General features: G+C 33.3%; 1 protein-coding gene and 2 pseudogenes across 1 annotated transcript; 1 reads left to right on the top strand and 2 right to left on the bottom strand.

The window, feature by feature from the left end:
* Positions 1 to 1,042: 1,042 nt before the first annotated feature.
* LOC132050783 (uncharacterized) lies at positions 1,043 to 4,506 on the top strand (annotated as a pseudogene).
* Positions 4,507 to 6,413: 1,907 nt separating this feature from the next.
* Positions 6,414 to 10,818, bottom strand: LOC132050781 (NDR1/HIN1-like protein 10; annotated as a pseudogene).
* A 633-nt stretch (positions 10,819 to 11,451) lies between these two features.
* Positions 11,452 to 12,480, bottom strand: LOC132049421 (NDR1/HIN1-like protein 10). The gene has a single exon (XM_059440218.1). It carries the CDS (start codon positions 12,352 to 12,354, stop codon positions 11,665 to 11,667), a length of 690 nt encoding a protein of 229 aa, XP_059296201.1. The 5' UTR covers positions 12,355 to 12,480; the 3' UTR covers positions 11,452 to 11,664.
* Between the last annotated feature and the right edge of the window lie 1,186 nt (positions 12,481 to 13,666).

The following is a 13,666-nucleotide window of genomic DNA, read 5'->3' as shown; positions in this document are numbered from 1 at the left end:
TGTCATACATAATTAATGTTGGATCCCCTTAGCTTCTTTGCGTGTTTACTTCTTTAAATTTTTTAAACCCGTAACAAAAATCTTGGCTCCTCCACTGATAGCTGCAACAGCAGTTTCAGTTTGAAGTTTGCCAAAACTGGTTAATTTTAAATAAACTTAAGAAAACTGACCATCTTTTAAATAAGCGTGCTTCAAGCGGTTATTTGGTGTCATTTCTGCTACTTTTACCGACGTGAGTTTAATTGGACTTATTAGGTTCCAAGTTGGTTGTTCCAACTTTTTAAAGTCCGAGTTAAGACAATGCCCATTGTATATAATCTCCTTTTAAGACAATGCCCATTGTATATAATCTCCTTTCTTCACCACCAAAAACATGTAACTGTATCAAACACTCGAACCAGTCTCCATTATTCAGCCTTCACGGCAATGGCGTACCCAGGATTCAATGCTCTTGGGTGCTCACCTTAAAATTAACGAAAAATATATTGTTTTGACTGGGATTCAAAATTGGCTCCTCCGTGACTTAGCCTAAAGCGTATAACTTTTTAACCAGAGCACCTAGATCTTTTATTATTTCTTCGGTGCTATTTATTACTATTTTATACTAAAATTTCAATATTTTTTATATGACTACATAAAGTATTCGCCACGGTTAATGGGTGCTCGAGCACCAAAAGTTAGTACATGGGTCCGCCCCTCACCGGAACCTCAAAACGACATCGTAATTGGGGAGCCATGCATAGAAGGAACATTAGATTGCTAAGAGAATACCTGTACAGAAAAAGCTTAGAGGGAAAGGAACGTTGTTGTATGAGAAAAAACGCAAAAGTAGACAAGCCTTAGAAGCTACATCCATCGGAAACGACCTGGTAAGCAATAGTCACTGCTGCCTTGCAGTGAGCCGATGTCGTTTTTTCGAGGTCGTTTAGATGAGTTTTAGATAGTTTGTCGGATTGAAACTTGATATAAGTATGAAAATGTTATTCTTTATATCGGCTTTATTTATATTGAGTCTGGAGCATAATTACACATGATGATTTAACATGAATTGCTCAATGTGGTAAGTAGGGCTTACTTTTTCCTTTGTATAGTTTGGAAGTCTTTCGCTGGCTGGTGTGAGTTGCTGATGATACCCTTTGATATATCCTGCACTTGCAGGTTACAAGAAATGATATTAAGGACAAAAAAGTAATTGGAACAATGCCTGAGGCTTACCCGCATTTGATTTTCAACAACTTTTCAACCAAGGTATGCCTCCCTTTATGCATCCCAATGAAATTGTTATATTGTCTTTTCTCTATATTAAAGCCTAAGCTTTACTGTGGCTGTTCCATTGTCAATAATCTCACTGACAACCGATGAAATTTTCAATATATGATGAATATTCCTGTGCCCTCAAATCCATAATGTGTGGCTTCTTTCATAGAACTCCCAAACTATCTTGCTCCTTTTCTAATTTTCTTTTATCGGAATATTTCATATACTGTTTGTATTCATGAGGCATATTTTAATTGCTACAGCTTGGTGAGAGGGAAATTTAACATCCTAAAGCATCTCTTTCCAGTGCCCAAGCCTGATACAAAACGTGTAATCGCATTTGCCAACCAGTCAGACTATATCTCATTCAGGTTGGTTTATTGTGCATATTAATTAAACTACTTTGACAACGAATTGTATCATACGGTCTGAGGAGTGGAGTTTGTGCGCTATAGCTTTCGCGTTAGCTTCCTTAAACAATTGGGCATCTAGCTGACTACTGTTTTAATAGGTGGTTTTTAGCCTATTATGCAAGACAAACCCCTATCTTTATTGAAAACAGATTGTTGCTTGTTGATAACTTGATAATTCTAGGGAGATGTCTTTGATCCTACAAGTTTGCATAACGGAACCTTTCCCCATCGAGTAACTTATATGTATCATTCCTTAATTGTGGGGTGTAATGTCTCAAACTCAATAGTCTACGAAAAGAAAAGAGAGCAGGGAGGCAGAAAGAATAGTAATAAGCTATACTGTTGCTTCTTAAAGGTATAGCTCTAAGAAATAGGAGCACATTGATGCAGACACAGAGTATAAAGGTAGAGGAAGAGGAGGGGAAACTCTACATAGTGTAATTAGAAGGCCACACAGGATAGGGAGATATCCGGTCCAAACTTCTTATATGAAGAAATCTTATGCTGATTCCTGCTACTTGGATGAGTTGTAATATTTTGGTCAAGTGAGGAGTTATGTGATGTTAATGTTTAGTGGGTCCAAATTTAATACTTTGGCCTTCTATACACCAAAGGATCTCCTTGGGTCATTTACATCGAAACAAAGGTTATTTCTTGTATCCAGAGGGGAAGGAGGAAAAGGCCTTTCTCCTGTGAGGGAAGGATTGCTAGACAGGACTTAGATCTAATGTTTGTCGAAGAATGCTTCTTTCGCTCTTTGTACTAAATTTGATCGTAACATGCAGATGCCACATTTATGAAAAGCATGGAGGTCCAAAATCAATTGAGTTGAAAGAGGTTAGCCCTCGTCTTGAACTGCGGCTCTACCAGGTAATTATAATTCAAAAAAGAGTTTGTTTACAGGTCTTGTTTGCCTCCATTTTTCTATATGGTTCTTAAACTGTAATCTGACTCTTTCAGTCCTTATAGCAAGACCACCATCTCTACATTAAAATATCCCTGTGGGAGAAGGGCTATCATTTTTGTCCACATTTTCCTCATGAAAGAGGCTGAAGGGTAAACGAAGACATAGAATTGCTGCAACTTCTAATAATGTGTCGTAATAATAGATGTCAAGCAACTAAACTACCAGCAGTTTTGGGATCCTTATTGCTAACTCAAGTATTATTCTCAGGGTTTCTCTAGTCTTGCTATTTAGAATCTTGCACTTTTCAGGCATTGGCTCCTTGCTTTCGAACTGTGGAAGAGCTTTGATTGGTATTTCCTTTGATTTATTGATTGTTTTAAGATAATAGTTGGGGTAATCACACTATACACATGTTTTGTTTAGTTGAGTTTTGCGTGCTTGGTCATTTGTTTTTGTTAGCAACTCATATTCTCCATTTTAAACTTTAACGAGAAATTAAGGTCTTATCTTCGACTTGCAATAGTCTCATGAATGTATTGCTCGCATGATCCTCTTCTACTTCTTTTTCAGTATCAATATAAAGATATAAGGTCCTCCGGTTATGGCCTTTGATAAAGCATGCGGCGGTTTTGTTTTTTCTTGAGTTCCGAATACTTCATACTAGATGTCCTCATCTGTTAACCCTCTGACTAGCTTACGCTGGATATTTTGCTGCTGATAAAGCTAGGAACACTAAATCAAGATGACACTCAAATTGAGTGGGTGATCAGACCTTACTTGAACACATCCAAAAAACTGAAGATTCTAGGAGACTGATGAAGAAGAAACTGCAATATTCAAGCAAACTACCTTTCACAAACAGTAAGTTTCAAATATTGATAGAAGTTGCTACTAAAATCAATTGAGAACTGTGACTGTTCCAATTGATATTTGACATAGTTGCTGATTCTACGGAGGGTGGTTTGAAATTCTTTTTGGACTGGCTTGCTACACATTTTCGTAGAACAACTAACTGATCAATTATCCTAATGTACGTCCAACAATTTCAATTTCCAACATTATATACATGTCTTATGTATTTAACATGTGAACAATTAAAACACCACTGTATAGACCGTCTGTGACCTATGAGTCTTTGGGGCAACACATGTGGGCACCTATATGTTATCTACTTGTAGACCACTTTCATAACTATAAAACGCATATAGTGTGTCCTAGCAATTTCTCTTTTCATGTTTATTTTAAAGTGGAAACACGTTACACATGCCTGGTCCTCATGAGTCGAGCATGACATATTCTGATAAACATCTAAGAGTCGATACAGCATTAACGACAGTATTTATAGAAATTCATACAAAAAATTAGGTTTATCGAAGCTTGTCTTTCGGGCCAGTCATTTTCTTGGATACACATAATTTAAGCTGCCAATTACTAATGTGATCCTGATTTTATTGACGTTTTCTCATACCAGAGATTCATTCTCTTCGTTCTTCTCACATGTGTACAGAATTAGATTTAGATTTTCGTACGTGTTGGCGTGTTATACCACTGATACTAACAGGGGTTAGTGAACTACATCAATTGGAATTGAGAAAAAACCAGCGTTGGCAGCCTGTGAATCACATGCTAGACAGTGTTTGTGGCAAAATGACTATTGGATTAGTCGTATTCACCAGTCTCCATCACTTGGGCCTTGAAGAAAAAGAAAGCCGATGTTGACACAATATAGATGGTAGCATTTGGAATTCAACACATCAAAGAATATTTGTGTGTGTAGTTGTTTTTATGTGTCTTTGCCTGTAAGTTTTAATTTAGAATGCTAAATTGATGATTAGAATAATTTAGGGCCTGTTTGGAAAGCCACCTGGTAATTGGAATTGGTGTAATTACAAGAGTAGTAATTACACAGCCTAGTAATTTCATAGTATTGTAATTGCAACGACCTATTTATTTGTCATAGTATAATTACAGTGCAATTACAAGCGTGTTGTTTGGTTGCACAAGTGTAATTACACAGTTTGTTTAATTTAAAAATAAAATTTAATTATAAAAAATTTAAAATTAATATTTAAAAAATATTGCCTTTATAAATGATATTAAATTAGTTATTTAATAACACATTGTTTCTTGAAAATATATTAATTAATAATCATATATTTGTAACTAATATTGTAACAAAAAAATTGATATATATTTTTCAAATTAATATTTAATTTTAATTAATTATAAAACTTAAAAGAAGACTTTTTTTATGAGAACGTCATGGATTGGATGTTTGACAAAAAAAAAATATTAGTAAATATAACATTATTCAAATGTTTGACACAAAAATTCCATCAAATGTAAGTGAAAAATAAACAACATGCAATGTGAAAGCAAATAACTTAAAATTGGAAATATAACCTAAATTCAAAAGAAAAAGAAAAAGAAAAATTTCAACATAATACTCTTATGTCAAATTCCAACATTACATAAGTAAGTTCTAACGTAACTTAAGTAAATAATTTAAAAGAAAGGAAAAATATAAGTCTATAACCTCAATCACAATGAAATTCTACTTTAATAACGTCACTCGTTATATGTCAAGTTCGTTAATGACTCATTCTTTCCAATATTAAGAGTTGTAGTTTCAAATATTAGAATAATAACACGGTTATGCTAAATGAATAAAATAAAAAAATAAAAAAAATACGAGCAATTACATAGAATCAAGAAGTAAAGGTTGGGAATGAGAAAGAAAGAAAATGAAAAATAAATAATATAAAAAGAAAAATACATTTTAAAAAATAAAAATAATTAAAAAGTAAAAATAAAAAATATTAAAAATCAAAAATTAAAATAATAGAAATTAAAGTAAAAAAATAAACAAACTAAAAAGTAACCCTGTAATTACACCCTGTCAATTAGACCCAATTTCCACCTAACTCTGTAATTACTTGGTCAAATAAATAGATCAAACTGTGTAATTACACCAAATTCCAATTAGCTGGGTGGCTTTCCAAACAGGCCCTTAGTTTTTTATTGTTTGAATCTCGCTGTGTGAAAGTGTTACTTTAATACGAGTCGAGTTGTTGATGACCGTCCAAATAATAATTTTTATCTCATCCGTCAAGTTAGGTTCTGTTTATTGTACTTTTTTATTAGAACCTCAAGGACTATCCATTAACGTAACGTCATTGATTTCTATACTAAAAAGCCTTATGGCTTCTTTGATTGGGAAACCTCTAACGTTAGCATATAATGAAATTGACTTTAACAGGTAGCTCTCTGCCACGTAATGACTTGTTTAATAACTTTCAAGAAATAGTAGTTGGTGAATCGAAAAGAAGGAAAATGTCACACGTGTAGCCGAACAGGGGGTGCAAGTGTAGGTTTTTGAAAGGAGAGGGAGTCCACGTGCAACTATAATTCTTATAGGGGACTTTCTGTTCAAACTTATCTCTTGAACAATCAAATTTGTCTGTTCGAAAAGCGAATTTAGCTCACCTAATATGAGAAGTTTATGACCTGGAGGATGCTTTTACTATTGGTTGGTATGTTATTTTCTGATGTATCAAAATAGTTTGAATAATCAACCACAACTAGTTATATTATTTTGCCATGTCACCTGAGGATCGGAGATTAGACTTTAACCTTTATTTTTTGTAATCTTTATTTGAAAGAAAAAGTCAAGAGATTTTTATGGTAAAAAATTAGGAGTAATAGGTTTGGATTAGGGATCATCTTACCCACCACCTACAAAACTCTAATTAGCGTCCATACTTAAACAACGAAAGCAAGAATCATTCAAGTGATAATAATAAAAACATCCACAACAAAGAAATTCAGAGAGAAAATTGAGAAGAAAAATAAATTCATTATTTATTTAACAACAAGAACCAAATAACAATAATGCATATGTCCATGAATGCTAATTCCACATAGAAAAAACAAAAGAGATAAGAAAAGAATAATCTAAAGAATATATGGTCTACCAATCAAGATGGCATCTGGTTTCCTCAAAATTAGCAGATCTACCATTTGACTCCAGAGGAACCTTAAAATCACACTCAATTTTAGGCTTAATTTTGTGTGTTTTAATCCAACCAGCCTTTAGCCTTATACGCATATAAAGCTTCACTTCCATCTCATATACCCCTGCATTCTTCTCATTATTGTAATTTGATTTCTCTCTGTCTCCCAATAGGACCAAACTCTGTCCTTTGAACACTGGATGCAAAGTGCTAGTATTCTTATGACCCTGATAAAATGGTTCCAAATTTTGACTAGCAAATCTCTGGCCTTGATACATAGCTCTGGCTTCAATCGAATCGTAGTATATCCCAACTCGCTTGTTGGGGTTTCTAATAGTCATATTGAGAGCAAGATCGTAGTGAAGGGTGTTGTTTGTGGTGGACAACTCGAATTGTGTCAACGTGGCATCTGTCACGTAGAATTTGACCTTGTTGGGACGTAGAACAAGCCATAGGACTAAGGCGATGACACCGATGATGATGAGGAGGGTGAAGATTATTTGGCAGATGCAAGTGCAAAGGCAGTTGAAGAGACAGCTACATGGGTTGCAACTGCCACGGCTACGGTGGTAGGCCATAATAAGAGTGTTGATGTTCAAGAAATACAAAAGTTACTAAACTTTTAACTTTTTGTGTTTCTTTGGATTATATGTATGCAGCAAAAAGTGGATATGAGGATGATGCTTTAGTGGATGAAGATGAATGTGTACTTTTCTTTTTGGATACTTGGTAGGGTGTATATATAGGTGTAAATATGGATATGTGTTTTCTGTGTATGATGGAGATAGGATAGTACAGATTAAATAGAAGAAAAGGCCGTGTTTTGAAGTCGTTACAATTTGAAAGACGCGTTACTTTTTTTAGTTGGTACCTTCTTAGAAATTAATCAGATTGTAAACAAAGAAGATTGCGCCCAGTAATTTCCCCTCAAAAGATTTATACGTCATTGACTTGGTTTTTAGACAAAGACTTTTGTTAAGAGTCCTACATAGGCTATATATGGGGTGTTTGGTCAACTTTTATGGTATTGGGTAATCTTCTTGACTTCATGAGCTAGTTTTTGTGTTGAGTTAGGCCTGAGATTTATTTTTTTATTATGGTACAGAGTCGGACCTATCGTAATTCTTGCTTTAGTTTTTATATTATCCACACTCCGTGTTGACGTTAGGAGGGATGTTAGAGTCCCACATCCGCGATTTATTTTTTTCTCTATAAGCACTAGTGTATAATACCAAGACTAGTTAGAGAGAACGGATTTCCATTTGAAAAACAACATCAGACTCTAACACAGGCAGCAGAGCTTATTGACAGTGCAAATCAAACAAGCGAGATTTACTTAAAGTGCTAGTGCTATGCCTATTTGGATACAAGATTTTTCATGTGGTTTAATACTAAAGTCAAATTCACTTTTTTTTTTTTTGGGATTATGGTACAGAGTCGGACCTATCTTAATTCTTGCTTTACCCGATGTTCAGTCCCTATATTATATTATCCACACTCCAGAGATGTCAAGTCCTAGACGTTCGGAGGATGCATGTTAGAGTCCCACATCCGTGATTTAAATGCATTTTTCTCCTCCGCACTAGTGTATAATACCAAGACTAGTTAGAGAGAACGGATTTCCATTTGAAAAACAACATCAGACTCTAACACAGGCAGCAGAGCTTATTGACAGTGCAAATCAAACAAGCGAGATTTACTTAAAGTGCTAGTGCTATGCCGATTTGGATACAAGATTTTTCATGTGGTTTAATACTAAAGTCAAATCCACTTTTTTTTTTTTTTTTGGGAGATTAAGAAAAGAAAGTGAGAACACACATTTGAATCGAATAGTTAAAACTACTATAACTTCTATTTTTCTTTAAGATAAGCCTTCTAACTCGTTTTTAAACGTTTTTCATAGATTGAATTTCAATTCCACATTATACACATATTGTTGAACGTTGAGTATGAACTGGTGACTAAATTGGAAGTTCGATTAGAACTTCATTTCATATAATAATGTACGTTTGTGACTTGGATACTTTTGACACAACTCTTGTTGCACAGCTGTGCTGTCTATTTTTGTACCACTTTCCTAATATGCCTATCCTAGCTAGGGGTGTACATGGACCGGGTTGGTTCGGATTTTTTAAACACCAAACCAAACCAATCGCGTCGGGTTTTTAAATTTATACACCAAACCAAACCAATAAAATTCGGGTTTTTCAACCTCGAGTTTTCTCGGGTTATTTGGTTTTCTCGGGTTTTTTCGGGTTTTTTTTTCCGGAATAGTCTTGATGCAATACATATAACTTTTACTTCAAATATTTCTATCCTAGTAAGATACAACTATATAATTAAGGCGTTTCTTAAGAAAATAACACAAAATGTGAGAAGAGTGATGACATTGTATTAAAATATTCAACAAAGACTAATAAAATCGGTTAAAATAAATATTGCTAATTAACAAGCCATAAAGAAAATGACCATAATCTAAAAATACTAAGTCATGCTAAAATAAGCACGGCTAATAAGTATTAATTACATGACAAAAAAAAAAAACTTAAGTTATGTATTTTCACTCTCTAAACTAATTATGCAAAACTAAAGAATAGATATCCAACATTATTGTCATTCCTAGTGATAAATTGAATTTCTTTTGTTAGCGTTAGTGTTGAGCTGGTTTTAGTTTGAACTTTATTTGAGTTACAAATATCCATAGGATATAAAACTTATTGACATTCAAAATTCTAAGTTCAAGCTTGAATAATATGATAATAGATAAAAAAACTACTAAAAAATAAAAGAAATATTTATAAATTCCATTACAAATAAATATTTTTATGTATAAAATATTTTAAAAATTGAATACATGTAATGTCGGGTTGGTTTGGTTCGGTTTGACTTTTTTTAGTTAAAACCAAACCAAACCAATTATGATCGGGTTTTTTTTCAACACCAAACCAAGTCAAACCAAACCATTAGTCGGGTTTTTTTCTCGGTTTGACTCGATTTATCGATTTGTTGCGGTTTGTCGGTTTACTTTGTACACCCCTAACCCTAGCAAACTCTCTCTTGGTATTCCTTATGAAAGGGGAACATTTTACACATGCCTGGTCCATTGTGCATAGAAATAACTATAGCATTCAAGGGACGTAGGATGTTGTCTTTTTTGCCTCTCAAACTTTTAAAAGTGTACGCAACATTCGTTTTGTTTTACTCCCTCCGGTTCAAAATAAGTGTTCACTTAGCTTTTTTATTTTAGTTCAAAATAAGTGTTCACCTACAAAATAAGAAGGTATTAACTTTATTTTTTTTTTCAAATATGCCCCGATTTACTCAAAATAATAAATAAGCAAGAGTCTTATTAATGAATGATAGTTCAGTTAAAGTACCAATTTTTTTTTAGGAGTTAGTGTTTTCTTAAGGAAGGTGAAAAAGACTAAGTGAACACTTATTTTGAACCGGAGAGAGTATTCTCTCTTATCTCATTTTATATGACACTATTATTATTTGAGGATATCATAATATTTTTCACTATTTTGAATATTTTGAATTATTAATTATGCTAAGTTATTTTAATTTCAAATAAGTAAATTTTACTTCAAACATTTGCAAAAAATATATTCCCGAATTCACACAAACAGGTAATTTGTTTTGACACTCATGATCTGAACACACTCACATAAAACGTGAAGGATCTGTTAAAAAGAAGAAAACGAGGAGGTATACATACGATATGGCAGCAAGTGTGTCACAATCAGGACAAACTCTATTGGCAAATGCCTATTGGCTAGTCACATTCTGTTAGAATTTATTTTAGATGTGATCCAAAATTTAAACCCTCCTTTTCAAAAGACGCAATATATTATAAAGAGGTGTTACCCATTGTATAAAGGATACACCTATTCATTGTGAAAAAGTATCATCCAATCTTAAGGGTTGCATCCTTTCTTTGAAAAGGTGTGTTAGTTGTTTTCTACACCTTATAAATAATAGGCATGCTGTAGATTTTCAGACTGAGAAAATATTTCTAAAGTAGAAAAATTCCAGCAACATAAAATTCTGCATTCGTGCTTCTTCCTTTACTAAAGCAGTCGAGAGATTAAAAGAGTTCTTCGAAACTTCTATTTGAGTGCACATTAGAAAGATTCCTGTGGTTCATTGTATCTTGGAAGTAGAACGTCACTTTGCTATTTGCACCAGGGTAGCGACGGAAATCTACTCTGAAGACAGCGGCATCCATAGCGTGCCTTGAACCGGGATTTTTCAATTTCAACTCTATTTTATCTTTATTGTTATCATTATATTTTATTTGTCTCTTATTTTGTTCTGCTTAATGTGATCATCTCTAATATTTTTCCAACACATTCACCGTTCTCCATCATTTGGGAGGGGAAAAATGCCATTAGCTTAATGTCATTGATCTTATGCTAAAATATATTATGGTCTCTCAACAGATAATGACTTGACCTTAATAGCTAACTCTGCCTTGAAATGACTCGTACTCATATCAAGTAAAAATAATACTTGAGCTATTTGAGAACCTATACAGAGGACAATTAACATGATCTTTTACCGGAATAAAGGTACAAGTATAGTTATCTATTATGTTGTATACTAACAATTATATTGTGATAGAGAGCAGAATATTCATATCGACAATTTATTTTTTCTCTATTCACTCACCATATAACGTGCAACTTGACCTTTACTTTATATTCTCTATTGGAAGGAAAATGTCAGACTCTTCTAATTAATAATTAACAAACTGCATGTAGTATCTTCTTAGCGTACATCTCCTCAATCACTTTAATCAACTTCCAAACCAATAAAGAAACTGATGTATCCTCGTGATAATCAAGAAAATCAGCAAAAATAAAGGAAACTCATTATTTATTAACAACCATATATATGCAAATAACAACGTCGGAAAAACAGAAGGACAGAAATCCCATAATCAAGAATATCTACTAATGTCCAATGAATGTAGGAAACACAATAAATCTAAAGAATATAGAGAACAAGGGAACAGAAATAAGCCCCAACTAAATGTGAAGATGATCAATAATTGTGCCATGATCGAATAAATCTACCAATCAAGATGGCACCTAGTTTCCTCAAAATTAGCAGATGATGATCTTCCATTAGATTCGAGAGGAACCTTAAAATCACACTCAATTTTGGGCTTAATTTTGTGTGTTTTAATCCAACCAGCCTTTAGCCTTATACGCATATAAAGCTTCACTTCCATCTCATAAACTCCTGAATTCTTCTCATTATTGTAATTTGATTTCTCTCTGTCTCCCAATAGTACCAAACTCTGTCCTTTAAACACAGGATGCAAAGTGCTAGTATTTTTATGACCCTGATAAAACGGTTCCACATTTTGACTAGCAAATCTCTCCCCTTGATACATAGCTCTAGCTTCAATCGAATCGTAGTAAATCCCAATTCGCTTGTTGGGATTTCTAACAGTCATGTTGAGAGCAAGATCATAGTAAAGGGTGTTGTTTGTGGTGGACATATCGAATTGTGTCAACGTGGCATCTGTCACGTAGAATTTGACCTTGTTAGGACGTAGAACGAGCCATAGGACTAATGCAATGACTCCAATGATGATGAGAAGGGTGAAGATTATTTGGCAGATGCAAGTGCATAGGCAGTTGAAGAGACAACTACATGGGTTGCAACTACTGCCACCATGGCTACGGTGGTAGGTTTTGGTTGGTGGTGGAATAGAGGGGCCATAATAGGCTCCGTTCACGTTGGGTTCTGGCATATGTAGTACCTTGAAGAAAAACAAAAAATACAAAAGTGACTAAACTTTATGTGTTTCTTTGGAATATATGAAGCAAAATGTGGATATGAGGGGTGGGATAAGGATGGAAGTTGATGTATATATTTGGTGAGCTAAATGTTAGATTATATAGTAGAAAATGCCGTGTTGTTTGATATGGTTAAGAGGTTGAAACGCGGTAGTTTTTGCAGCGACCTTCATAGAAATCAGAAAAGATTGTGCCCGGAAATTTCCAATCCATATTATCATTGACTTTATTTCAAGTCAAGATTTTATCTCTTGTTTATTACGTAGCGGAGTTTACAACTTTCTCCCTCCCTCTGTTAACAAAATAGTTTTCGCATTTCGCTTTTCGAGAAATAATTTTTAAAACTAAATTAGCTTAGATAATTTAATATTTTATATAAAAATTTAAATATTTAAAATCCATACTAGAAGTATTATAAGTTGTAATATTTTAATATGATGATAAGTTGGCGAAGTTCAAATAGTTAAATATTTGAAAATCCGTGATTGATATTTCAGACAAAAGTACATGTTAACTTTCATTTTTCTAGTTATATAAGTGGAAAGGGATGAACCACTTTTCATATGAATATGGTAAAAAAAATTTGCTTTATATCAATATATGTGGTTATTATAAGTTTTTAAATTTTCTCAGTTTTTGACTTTGGAGAATTTTAATTTTCTACGTTTCTTGGTATTTGTTCACTTTTGACTTTTTACATTTCTTTAAGAATTAAATTAATAAATGGACATATGTCGTAGTACATGTTAACTTTCATTTTTTCAGTTAAGAAGAGAAAACTTGAAATTTATTTTCTTCCCATGAGACAAGACACAATTTTAAGAGAGTTCACTTTGACTTTTCACGTTATTTAAGAATTAATAAATTCCATCTTGTACATGTTACGTTCTTTTAAAAATTAATAAATGAAATCGTAATCTAATCTTTTCCTTTTTAATTTGTAAAAATTTGTAATTAGACTTTCATTAATCACCATATGTAATTCTATATTTTCTTCTTTTCTATTTCTAAATATGCAGTGTGAAGAGAGGATAACATAACCAGCTTGACCAATTGTACATTTTAAGCCTCAATGTGGCAGTGCTTCTCATGTATACACGTATGCACTTCAAATTTAATTTTCAACGCATTTTTTTGCAGTACTTTTGACTTTTCAAGAAAGGAGATATTTGGCAACAAAAATTTATTCTCGCTCAGATAGGTTATTTTAATTCTCGCAATATTTATTTCTCATACTTTTACTTGTTCATAAATGAAGTAATCAAC

The sequence above is a fragment of the Lycium ferocissimum genome, chromosome 3 (assembly GCF_029784015.1).
Source record: "Lycium ferocissimum isolate CSIRO_LF1 chromosome 3, AGI_CSIRO_Lferr_CH_V1, whole genome shotgun sequence".
In the NCBI taxonomy this organism is placed as follows: Eukaryota; Viridiplantae; Streptophyta; class Magnoliopsida; order Solanales; family Solanaceae; genus Lycium; species Lycium ferocissimum.
The sequence above is the reverse complement of the archived record's forward strand: the minus strand, read 5'-3'. Positions and strand labels throughout refer to the sequence as shown.